The sequence below is a fragment of the Salvelinus fontinalis genome, chromosome 1 (genome assembly GCF_029448725.1).
Source record: "Salvelinus fontinalis isolate EN_2023a chromosome 1, ASM2944872v1, whole genome shotgun sequence".
Lineage (NCBI taxonomy): Eukaryota > Metazoa > Chordata > Actinopteri > Salmoniformes > Salmonidae > Salvelinus > Salvelinus fontinalis.
The window spans coordinates 28,194,754-28,207,074 of NC_074665.1; the positions used below are offsets into that span (position 1 = coordinate 28,194,754).

General features: G+C 45.9%; 1 protein-coding gene across 1 annotated transcript in view; it reads right to left on the reverse strand.

Annotated features, from left to right (window-relative positions):
• The window catches only part of LOC129851950 (multimerin-2-like), a 28,685-nt gene that overhangs the window by 2,676 nt on the left and 13,688 nt on the right, over positions 1 to 12,321 (reverse strand). The window contains exons 3-7 of the mRNA XM_055918235.1: positions 6,271 to 6,377; positions 5,912 to 5,995; positions 4,763 to 5,011; positions 2,005 to 2,441; positions 344 to 1,847 (exon numbers count right to left, since the gene is read on the reverse strand). Of these exons, the coding sequence (XP_055774210.1) occupies positions 344 to 1,847; positions 2,005 to 2,441; positions 4,763 to 5,011; positions 5,912 to 5,995; positions 6,271 to 6,377 (2,381 nt within the window). The remainder of the gene's footprint in view (positions 1 to 343; positions 1,848 to 2,004; positions 2,442 to 4,762; positions 5,012 to 5,911; positions 5,996 to 6,270; positions 6,378 to 12,321) is intronic.

Below are 12,321 nucleotides of genomic sequence, written 5' to 3' on the forward strand. Positions count from 1 at the left end.
CGGGGGAAAAAATATTGGTCGCATACACATATTTAGCAGATGTTATTGCCGGTGTAGCAAAATGCGTTTAACCCATAGACACTCGCTATACTTCTGCTTAGACCACTTATAAGCCTGAACTAAAACATTTTTGGTTCACCAGGGGGCAGTCTTGTGTTGATTCTCTGTCATGCTAAGCGACTCCCTGTTTTAACCCATTGCGAGCGCTGACTTGAGGGTGTTTCACATGTATAGATCAGAGTTTAAAGTGAACTTCCAGTCTTAGTGGATGTTAGAAGTGTAGCCCAGCTTGATTGAGAGATAGATATGACAGTGTTTTTGTCTTTCATAGATTGATGCCTACCTGATGTATCCCTCCTGCTGCGAAGGTTATCTCTCTCTCCAATATGGTCTTTGATTCCCTCTTTGTTGTTATTGCGCTTCCTCTGTCTCTTCCCCTCCTTCCTCTTCATCAGGGCCCACAGCTGGTCCAAGTCCAGGGTGCTTTCTGAGTCGGCCAGTCCCTCTGAGTTACTGAAGACGTTCTTGAAGAGACTCAAATGATTCTCTAAACTCCTCCTCAGCCAGGCCACCTCTGCCTGCAGTTTGGCGCTAACTTTGGTGTTGTTGCAGCTGGCAGTACAAGGCCTGTACTCCAGCCTGTGGACCTTCTCCCCCAGCTCCTTCACTGCTTTCTCAAGGCTCCACAGGTCACTGTCAGAGTAGTCTTGCCGGTCCTCAGAGGCTGCTGAGACCACGAGGTGGTCACTCCTCTGGTCTCCACTCCTCCTCTTCAGGCCGCGGGAGGCCAAGTCTACCAGCACAGTGGGCTCGTCTGAGGCCGGGAACTCTTCTGCCCAGGTGGCGTCCAGCAGGGAGGTGAGACTGATGTTCTGGCCCCTGATCTGTTCCTGCATGTTGCGGAGCCTCTCCTGCAGTGCAGGGATGGAGTGGGCCTCCTGGTTGCTTAGGGGCCAGTCCATAAACCCCATCACCTCCTCTCCCAGGAGCATCTCCAGCACGTCGGTGTGGCGGATGGCATCGTTCAAAAGAGAAAAGAAGGAGCTGGAGAGGTGACTCATCTCACCCGCCAACCACTCGTCTCTCTCCCGCAGACTGAGCACGTCACTCTGGATGCCCAGAAAGGAGGCCAGCAGCTGGGTCACATTGTGGTGGAGAGTCCTGCTCTTCTCTTGCTCAAAGGCCAGGGAGGCCTTCACGTGATCCAACCCCTGGTAGATGTCCTCCACAGAGGGACTCCAGCGCTCCGACCCAGCATCGGGACTCCCATCCAGGGCCAGCCGGTTGTCGTTGGCCAGCTCTGTGACGTTGGTCAGTCCCTGCTCCAAGCGGGAGATGGTGGCGGTGAATGCCTTGCAGTCACAGTCTCTGGCAGAGCTGACGTTCTTGTAGAACTGTGTGTACAGGTAGTCCATGTCAGTATCCATGTCCTGCAGCTGCTCCAAGCGGAGGGTTAGGTTGCTGGCCAGCTCATTGACGCGGTTCAACGCGGCTACTTTAGCCGCCTCCACCTCCAGGCCCGTCTCCATGAACTGGATCTGGCTGTTCCTCCACGTTTGGGCAATGTTCTCCTCAAGGCCTCGGAAGCCCCTCTTCAGGTCCAGGACGTTGTCATTGGCTATCTCCAAGTCTTCAACCAGGGCATTCACCCTCACTGTGTTGTTGACCACCTTGTTGTCCAGACGAGCGATAGACTCCCACACTGCCGAGTCCTCTGGAAAGTGCTGGGCCTGAGTGGTCTCTCTCCTGTCCCCTGGGCTGGTCAGGTCCCTCTGGAGCTCTTCACTCAGATGCTCCTGCTCGAGCTTCATGTCTGACAGGGTGGCATTCAGGGACTCGAGATTAACCTACCCGGGAAACATATGAAAGGCATGAAGAACATTCTCACTTAAAGCCCATACAAAGTCTAAAAGTGTATGATACTAACACCGAAGTGAGAAACTTAGTCTCAAAGTTATGAATTATTAAGTAGTTTCATCACCATGTCATGAGGGATTCACTGACCTGTAACGTCTTGTCGTTGTGTTTGATCTTGGCGTCGATGTCTTTCTTGAAGTTGGTGATGTTATAGTGCAGCATGGCATGCTGGGAGTGTAGCCTATCCGCCATCGCCGCTCTCTGTCTCTCCAGTTCCCTCCTCACCTCCTTGATGTCCTGGAAACTCTGCTCCAGCTTAGCCTCAAAGGCCTCAGGACCCTCTCCGGCACCTGCACCCCGCAGGGCCTCCTCCTTTACCTCCCACTGAGAGCTCCGGAGCTGGGCTACATCCTGGGACAGACCCCCGACCTCCAAGGTCAGGCGCTCCAAGGTGCGGTTGAAGCCATCCAACATGGGCTGGAGCTGGGACATCAGCAGGGCCATCATGTGGGGCAGAGGGATGGGAGACAGGGAGTCTGCGTAGGGCTGTAGAGTGACAGCCTCCACCTCACTCCTGATTGGGTCTGAGAGACAAACCAGGATGTCAGTGCATAATATTTACTCACGTCAATCGGTATAAGGATTCAGAACAAGACTGTTTCAGTTTTAGACATATCGACTCTACATTTGTAAATCATAACAGTGCACAATGCTGAGATGACGCCACAACTGTACACCAACCAATGTGTATAGGAGCATAGCAAGGCTCCTTTTCAAAACCTTCTGGAATGTATTCTCTTGTAAAAACTATTCATTCATATCAGTTGTGCCATTAGTTCTCAGGAACAGTTATGAGAGCCTTTAGTTCCAAGAAATCTACAGTAAAAATTATTTTTTGCTGATGAAGCCAAAGTAAAATGCCAAGTTGCCAAAAATAGCAATGTTCTGTGTTATTCCTATTTCCTGACCAATATTTTGGCATTTAATTTCCCCTATGTATTGGTCCTGGCTGGACCTCTTTGTTTACAAGAAAGCAGAGTGATATAATGTTGGATGGGTTTGTTTCGTGGCAGTGTTAGTGCACCCCAGAGACGGCCCTAATGGAAGCAGTTCCTTTTAAAGTTATATGATACAGACTGCAGGGATTCTTACATTCCTCCTAGAAATTGTGTGGGGGTGTGTGTGTGTTTGGTTTTACTATCCTTGACCAGAAGTCGTCTCAAGAATAGTAAACGAAAATTCAGACAAGTGGGAACATTTTGCCAGTCCTCAAGGAAAAAGGGCTATTTTAGACTTAGAGGTTACGTTTATAATTAAGGTTAGGGAAAATATGATTTTGAATAGGAATAAATGGTTTGGTCCCCACAATGATAGTAAAACAAGCATGTGCGTGTATACTCGTCTGCGTGAGTGCATATGTGACATTGAATTCCCCCACCCACATATACAGTGCTTTCGGAAAGTATTCAGACCCCTTGACTTTTTTCACATTTTGTTACGTTACAGCCTTGTTCTAAAATGGATAAAATATATATACACTGCTCAAAAAAATAAAGGGAACACTTAAACAACACAATGTAACTCCAAGTCAATCACACTTCTGTGAAATCAAACTGTCCACTTAGGAAGCAACACTGATTGACAATACATTTCACATGCTGTTGTGCAAATGGAATAGACAAAAGGTGGAAATTATAGGCAATTAGCAAGACACCCCCAAAAAAGGACTGGTTCTGCAGGTGGTGATCACAGACCACTTCTCAGTTCCTATGCTTCCTGGCTGATGTTTTGGTCACTTTTGAATGCTGGCGGTGCTCTCACTCTAGTGGTAGCGTGAGACGGAGTCTACAACCCACACAAGTGGCTCAGGTAGTGCAGTTCATCCAGGATGGCACATCAATGCGAGCTGTGGCAAAAAGGTTTGATGTGTCTGTCAGCGTAGTGTCCAGAGCATGGAGGCGCTACCAGGAGACAGGCCAGTACATCAGGAGACGTGGAGGAGGCCGTAGGAGGGCAACAACCCAGCAGCAGGACCGCTACCTCCGCCTTTGTGCAAGGAGGTGCACTGCCAGCGCCCTGCAAAATGACCTCCAGCAGGCCACAAATGTGCATGTGTCTGCTCAAACGGTCAGAAACAAACTCCATGAGGGTTTGTGTAGGTAGCTATCACCTCCAGCACCCATACTTCCCGAGGCTATGTCACCATGTGTGGCTAGAATATGAGCCCCTTAAGTCACCATCCTATTGTGGATTACATCATCTGTACACAATGTATGGGGGGGGATTTTTTTCCAGAAGGAAGAGAGGATTTCCTGGGAAGGAAGCTAATGAAAGGGGTGGGAGGACACTAAGCAGGCGTTTGTGCCCCCCCCCCCCCCCCCCCCCCGGTCAAGCCTTCCTCCGGTCCACTGTGGACTATTTACTGCACTAGTCTAAAGCCTGTCAATTCTCTCAGGGGATGTGGTTGAGACAGGCAATTGACCAGACGGAAGGGCATAAATAAGAACTGGGAGTGTAAACATCCCAAACAGGAGCTTAGAGACAAGATTTTGCTACGGTCTGAAAGTTCTGTTGATTTTCATAGTTGTTTTGTATTGACATTGAATGGCCCATTCCTTGCAGGTTTGTTATTGTCTATGAGATAGTGAGTGAACATGTTTTTGCATGTCTCAGAGGTTGACAGATGGTGTTAGGGGTGTTGCCAATGATGACCGTGTCTCCTTTTCATGGCCCTGGTTTTGGCAGTGGTGAAAACGTTCTACCTCCTAAAGCACAGTCACAATCCTGGTCTTGGAGGTCCTAACATAACTTGTTTTCATCAGGCTTCCTAACATTTCCCTAACTTTTGCCCAGTGTGATTATCATGATTTTAGTACAGTAATGGTGATTTAGGGTCCCAACTTACCTCCATTATCGAAATCCTGCAGGCGGTGGTTGGGGTATGGGTGCGGGTGGTGGTGGTGGGGGTGGTCATCGCCATGGTGAGGGATGTGCTCCTGGGCCTGTCGAGGGTATGAGGGGGGCTCTCGGAAATCTGTGTGTGTGTCGTTGTTGTTGTCAGCCTCTGAGGGATGGCTCTCGTACAGAGGATTCTCAGACACCTGGAAGTCATTCTGCTCCCACTCAGGACGGTGGGGGAGTCTAGACTGAGCGCCTAGACAGATAACAGACCGATGGATCGAATTTTAGGAGGCAGGATTTCAACCATGGCTTTTATCAAGGTAAATATGTTGAACCACACTTTGTCCTTGTTTCTCCAGTGGCACATTGTTATATCTACTGATGTGAACTGTGATCACAGCACTTGGATTGTGGTTATATGATTCCTCTTGGACTGGCACATGGCCACAGAGCAGTAGCTATGTCAGAGGGCAGACAACTCTCCCCTGACCCTGAGAACCATAGCCTTAGGTTTGCTCTCTGTCCACCACTTCTGACCCCACTCCAGCCAACCCTGTGGGTGTGCTTGATTAGTGTGTGTAATACAATAGCTATTCGACTCCAGTGGTGGTAAAGAATTCAATATGTGAGCCCTCTACGGTTTAGGAAACGCTCTCAATAAGGGACGTGGAGGGACTGAGAGTGGCCCACCTGACAACGAGGGACTTTACGTCTTTGTTACCTAAAACTGGCCCAAAAGTGCAGAGGGTTCTTTTTAGGTGCCTAGTGTCTCAGGCTTCTGACTGTTTACAGTCTTTCTTTCTCTCATGCCTGCAAATGTGTTTGTGTACTGGTGTGTTTGGGCTCATAGCTACACACGAGAGACACAGTTGGAGGGCTTAGGGCAGGCTGGGATGGGGTCAACACCCCCTTTTAAGGCCTTGCTCGATGTCCTGAGAACGGTTCACAAACCCTTTCCTCCCTCCCCCGGGAAGTGACGAACATCCCACAGCCTGCTATAGCATTTACCCAAACACTCGCTCTCCTGGCCACTGGCGTTTCCTCAGTTTATTCAGTTTGAGTCAGAGAGGACGTCACGGGGCATTTGATCGTGGGCAGCTTACCCAGTCACCCCCCCCCGCACACTCCCTCCCTCTGATGAGCAGACCTCTACCTGTGTGGTGAGGCTCAGTGTCTCCTGGATGTGGTCGTCCTGCCATTGTGGGGTCTGCAGAGTCAGATATATGGCCATCAGCTACTGGGGAAGGGAGATAGAGGAAGAGAGCAGGAGCACGGAGAGAGGATGTTACTTTTATTGGTGCCACAGTTTTCGTAAACACATTACTTTCCCAGCCGGTTCCTCTCGCAGAGTTAAGGGCCATTTCACACACAGGAAATCTACTTGAGATAGCAAGAGCCAAACTCTGCAAGTAATAAAGGAGACAACTGAGTAGGCTTGTGGAGGCATATTGCACCATAAGGTTACTTCTTGTACCATGTGTTTATCAGTTGTGTGTAGGTCTGTATCAGTACCCATTTCCTCGCAGTTCTCCCCTCCATGTCCCGTGCAGCACCTCCACAACAAGGCGGTGAAGATATTCTGGTTTAATCTGTACACTGGCCGGGTAGAGAGCTTGTACCTAAACACACATAAAAACACACAAACCAAAAACATTGGATTACACCCTTTCTTTTGAAAAGTATTTGTCCACAAACCTGGAGAGAAGCTTAAGTGATTCCACTACCCAACAATGGTAAGCTCCCTTACTTTCTATAATATCCGTCCAATCAGCTTTCTGCCAGTTCTCGGTAAACTTATTGAACAAATTTTGTTTAACCCCTAATGAGACATGAGTCCCACTAAATGCAACAAAGTTAAACTTTGGGGGGATTCTAAACAATGCAAATTTAGTCATTCTCCTATTTGTTTTAAATTAAATTTGTACTGCTACAGTGGTACATTTAAAAATAAAAGCTTATTCCAAATTAAACGGACCTCTGTGTCATGGTTTAAAAAAATATATTCCATGTGGCTGCACAGTTATTGGGCTGCACTTGTCATCCCGGAGAAGTCCCATATCTCAGCCCCTTTTCAGATGTCCCAACTTTTATTTCTACAAGAAAGGTCAGTTAATTCAGGCTACAAGAGTGTCAGTGAATGTCATTACACTTTTTGGTGCTTTGTAACGGATCTCTTTTTCCATTCATCAAATGGCGCCAGTGCACGGTTTAGATGCTGAATTTCTTTTGGAGTGGACAGACAGAAAACATGACTGGTTGTGTTAATGCCCCCCCCCCCCCCCCCCACCACCCCACCTTAAAAAAAACTATTATTACCGTTTACTATTAGGCCCATAAAAAAAGTGTGCACCATAGGAGGTCCCTTGAAAATAACTGAGACACCCCTGAATGTGACGGCATAATTCACATTCTTCACATTGTATTTGGTACAAACCATTCCCTAACTACTAGACCTCAGCTGAATCTGGTAATGAATGATGTGGCCATTGAGCAAGTAGAGGAAAATAAACTTCTTGGTGTTCCCGTACACTGTAAATGATCATGGTCAAGGCATTTTGATTCTATCCTTGTGAAGATGAGGGGTCTATCTGTGATGGTGCATTTTTAACACCACGTTCAAGCAAACAAGTCCTGCAGGCTCTGGTTCTACCACATCTATGGCCCAGTTATATGGTCAAGAGCTGCAAAGAAGGACCCCCGAAATGCTGCAGCTGGTGTCCACACCAGAGCAGCACATCTTGGGCTTCACTGTAAACAGAAGGTCAATATCAACAAGATGCATGCCAGTCTCTCGTGGCTCAAAGTAGAGGAAAAATGTACGGCATCACTTGTTTTAATGAGGAAAATGACTGTGTTAAAGATCCCAAATTGTCTGTTTAATTAAGTAACATACAGCTCGGACAGACATGCTTAACCGCACCATACATGACACCAGCGGTCTCTTCATAGTCCCCAAATCCAAGACAAATTTAAGGAAATGCACAGTATTATACAGAGCCATGTTTACATGGAACTCCCATCTCATCAAATTACTCAAGCAAACAGTAAAATGTGCTTAAAAAAATCAACAAATAAAACAACTCACAGCACAACGCCTCTCTCCTATCTGACCTAAATAAGGTGTATGTGTATGTAAACTGATACACAGGTAACTGCCAAAATAATGGAAATGCTTAAGTAAATGAGGGCTACAAAGTATATTGAAAGCAGGTGTTTCCACACAGGTGTGGTTCCTAAGTTAATTAAGCAATTAACATCCCATTGTGCTATAAAAATTCTGGGTAGGCCATTATTTTGGCTACCATAGCTACGCCCCCATAGGATGACAATGCCCACAACCACAGGGCACGAAGGGTCACTGAATGGTTTGTTGAGCATGAAAATGATGTAGACCATATGCCATCTCAGTCACCAGATCTCAACCCAATTGAACTCTTCAAAAAGAAAAGAGGACCAAGGCACTCTTCATATAATTAATTAAAATGCCTTTTTTTTGTACGGCATGTCAAATGGAAACAAAGATTAATAACTGACGCGTTTTCGCTGCATGGCTTTCATCAGGGAGTACAAAGATATTGATAATACAATGTCCTTTTTTGAACAGCGTTTTACAATCAACCCTGATTTGAAGAGGACAGGCTTATGGAAGTAAAAGGACGACACATAGTAAGCAATAATTTACTTATTAAAAAGTGAAACATTATCACAATGCAAATCAAGGCTAGAAGCATCATAACCCCTAGAAAAGTTGGTCTAACCTTGAATATGACTAGGCAAAGTGGTAAGAATAGGAGAGCCATCTATTTTATAGTACACTAGATCAAACATGGACCACAGCCGTCTAAACATACCTGAGGGCAATAGAGAAATATGTCCACTAGATGACAGCAAAGGAACCTCTCACGACCCAACAGGAAAAGTGAGACATCCATATCTTTATTTAAACCAGGCTATTTAGTGGCCTGTAGTTTGTAAATCCAAAAACTCTCCCTTTGGTTTAGCTGTTTAAGATGGTCCCCTTTTCTATTTGAGGTCGGAATATGATCAATACCCAATTTAATCTAATTGAACTCTTATTGGAGATTCTTGAGTGGTGCCTCAGACGGCGTTTTCCAACACCATCAACAGGATGGTAAGTTGGTGGTTGAAGATATCCCTCTAGTGGTGTGGGGGCTGTGCTTTGGCAAAGTGGGTGGGTTATATCCTTCCTGTTTGGCCCTGTCCGGGGGTATCATCGGATGGGGCCACAGTGTCTCCTGACCCCTCCTGTCTCAGCCTCCAGTATTTATGCTGCAGTAATTTATGTGTCGGGGGGCTAGGGTCAGTTTGTTATATCTGTAGTACTTCTCCTGTCTTATCCGGTGTCCTGTGTGAATTTAAGTATGCTCTCTCTTCCTTTCTCTCGGAGGACCTGAGCCCTAGGACCATGCCTCAGGACTACCTGGCATGATGACTCCTTGCTGTCCCCAGTCCACCTGGCCGTGCTGAGGCTCCAGTTTCAACTGTTCTGCCTGCGGCTATGGAACCCTGACCTGTTCACCGGACATGCTACCTGTCCCAGACCTGCTGTTTTCAACTCTCTAGAGACAGCAGGAGCGGTAGAGATACTCTTAATGATCGGCTATGAAAAGCCAACTGACATTTACTCCTGAGGGGCTGACTTGCTGCACCCTCGACAACTACTGTGATTATGCTGGTCATTTATGAACATTTGAACATCTTGGCCATGTTCTGTTATAATCTCCACCTGGCACAGCCAGAAGAGGACTGGCCACCCCTCATAGCCTGGTTCCTCTCTAGGTTTCTTCCTAGGTTTTGGCCTTTCTAGGGAGATTTTCCTAGCCATCGTGCTTCTACACCTGCATTGCTTGCTGTTTGGGGTTTTAGGCTGGGTTTCTGTACAGCACTTTGAGATATCAGCTGATGTAAGAAGGGCTATATAAATAAATTTGATTTGATCAACAAAACACTAAATAATGGAATTTCTAAATAAAAAAAAGAAAGAAAGAAATACAAAATATGTTTTATTGTCGCATACACCGGATAGCGGCAGTACAATGTGTTGTTTTACAGGGTCAGCCATAGTACTATGGTGCCCCTGGAGCAAATTAGGGTTAAGTGCCTTGCTCAAGAGCACATTGACAGAGTTTTCACCTTGTCATGTTGTCGCATCCCTCCAATAGAGTTCCAGATTGTTGTAGAATCTACGCCAAGGCGGATTGAAGTTATTCTGGCTCGTGGTGGCCCAACGCCCTATTAGGATACTTTATGTTGGCGTTTCCTTTGTTTTGGCAGTTACCTGTATGATGATGCTACTGAATCTAGGCCAAGAGTATAGGTCTCTGTTTTCTTATAGCTTTATGTCAGTACAGGACCTTATTCTTATTTTGCATGTACATACCTCTGTTCTTGTCTATTAATATTCTGTATTGTGTCATATTTTATGCTTTGTGTGGACCCCAGGAAGAGTAGCTGCTGCAATAGCAACAGCTAACTGGGATCCTAATGAAAGAACAAAATAAAACTAGAAAAATGTGTTAGTAACAGTCAGAGGCTTCATGCCCATATGGAGCACAAGGGCAAGTGCCTCCTGAGATTTCATTTTTTTTTAAATCTGTCAGCGGTATTTTGCGGAGTGAGCATACTCACTGGACCAGACAAAGAGTAAGCCCCCCCTATTCTCCCTAGTAAGTGGTTCCTTCCAAGGTGCACCACACACAGCGTTTGATTTGATTTTACCTAGCGGTGATGGGCAGTACTTGCAGGAGTAGACCCAGCATCAGGATAAAGTGACTAAGGGGCAGTTGAAACCGTCGAGGGGGGCACAATTTTTGGGGATTCTTGCATTGGAATTATATTGAGGTCTGCTCATATAATTACGCTATATCACAATAAACATAAAGTTCAAATGGTGAGACTCTGAGATCATTGAATGCTTTTGAAGTGACAGGTAGACTACAGGTTTCACACCAATCTACACTGCACTGTATCAGCACAATGGACAGCACCCTGCAGCTAGGCTGTTTTGGTAATGAGTATAGGCTACAAGATAGATCGGGTAATTCACCTATTACAAACAACCTATGTAAATGCAGCCGTACACACAGCTGTCTTACCAAAACAATGCAAACTAAATGCTGAAAGTAGGAGCCTAGTTATTCATGCATGCAAACAAAACTACTGAATAGAAGTTTGGCTTTGAATACCGACATAACTGTGAATGCGTGCAAATGAATGTGAACAGAACAAAACAGTGGTACCAAGTACACAAAATATCAGGTCAATAAAGTCATGACACAATCTATATTTAGTTACATTAACAGTAAACAAAAAGCGAATGGAGAGCCAAATAACCAAAACATATCATATATTCTTCGACAGTGAGATGAAGCCATGCACAGCTGTCTTGCCAAATAAATAGGCCTATGGAAGGTGATGTCCTTCATTATTTTCCATAGCCCTCGTTGATTATCCATGTTTAATGACAAAAATTAGTAAATTTTTTTGCACATTTCAATTTTTTTTAAATTAAATATGACATTTACATAAGTATTTAGACCCTTTACTCAGTACTTTGTTGAAGCACCTTTGGCAGCGATTACAGCCTCAAGTCTTCTTGGGTATGCTGCTACAAGCTTGGCACATCTGTATTTGGGGAGTTTCTCCCATTATTCTCTGCTGATCCTCTCGAGCTCTAGCAGGTTGGATGGGGAGTGTTGCTGCATAGCTATTTTCATGTCTCTCCAGAGATGTTCGATCGGGTTCAAGTCCGGGCTCTGGCTGGGACACAAGGACATTCAGAGACTTGTTCCGAAGCCACTCCTGCGTTGTCTTGGCTGTGTGCTTAGGGTCATTGTCTTGTTGGAAGGTGAACCTTCGCCCCAGTCTGAGGTCCTGAGAGCTCTAGAGCAGGTTTTCATCAAGGATCTCTCTGTACTTTGCCCAGTTCATCTTTTCCTCGATCCTGACTAGTCTCCCTGTCCCTGCCGCTGAAAAAACATCCCCACAGCATGATGCTGCCACCCATGCTTCACCATAGGGACTCGGGAGGCTATATCTTCAATTTAAACGTACTAGAAAGTGTGTGCCCTCAGGCCTGGAGGGAAGCAAAAGCCATTCCGCTAACCAAGAATAGTAAAGCCCCCTTTACTGGCTCAAATAGCCGACCAATCAGCCTGTAACCAACCCTGAGTAAACTTTTGGGAAAAATGGTGTTTGACCAGATACAATGCTATTTTACAGTAAACAAATTGAAAACACCCTTTCAGCACGCATAAAGGGAAGGACATAGAACAAGCACTTACACAAGGGACTGACGCTAAAAATACTGTGGGGCTGTTTTGTTAGACTTCAATGCGGGTTTTGACATTATCGATCATAGTCTCCTGCTGGAAAAATGTGTTATGGCTTTAAGAGTTTTAAGAGTTACCTGTCCAACAGGACACAGAGGGTGCTCTTTAATGGAAGCCTCTCCAACAAAATCCAGGTAGAATCAGGAATTTCCCAGGCATGCTGTCTAGGCCCCTTACTTTTTTCAATCTTAACTAACGACATGCCACTGGC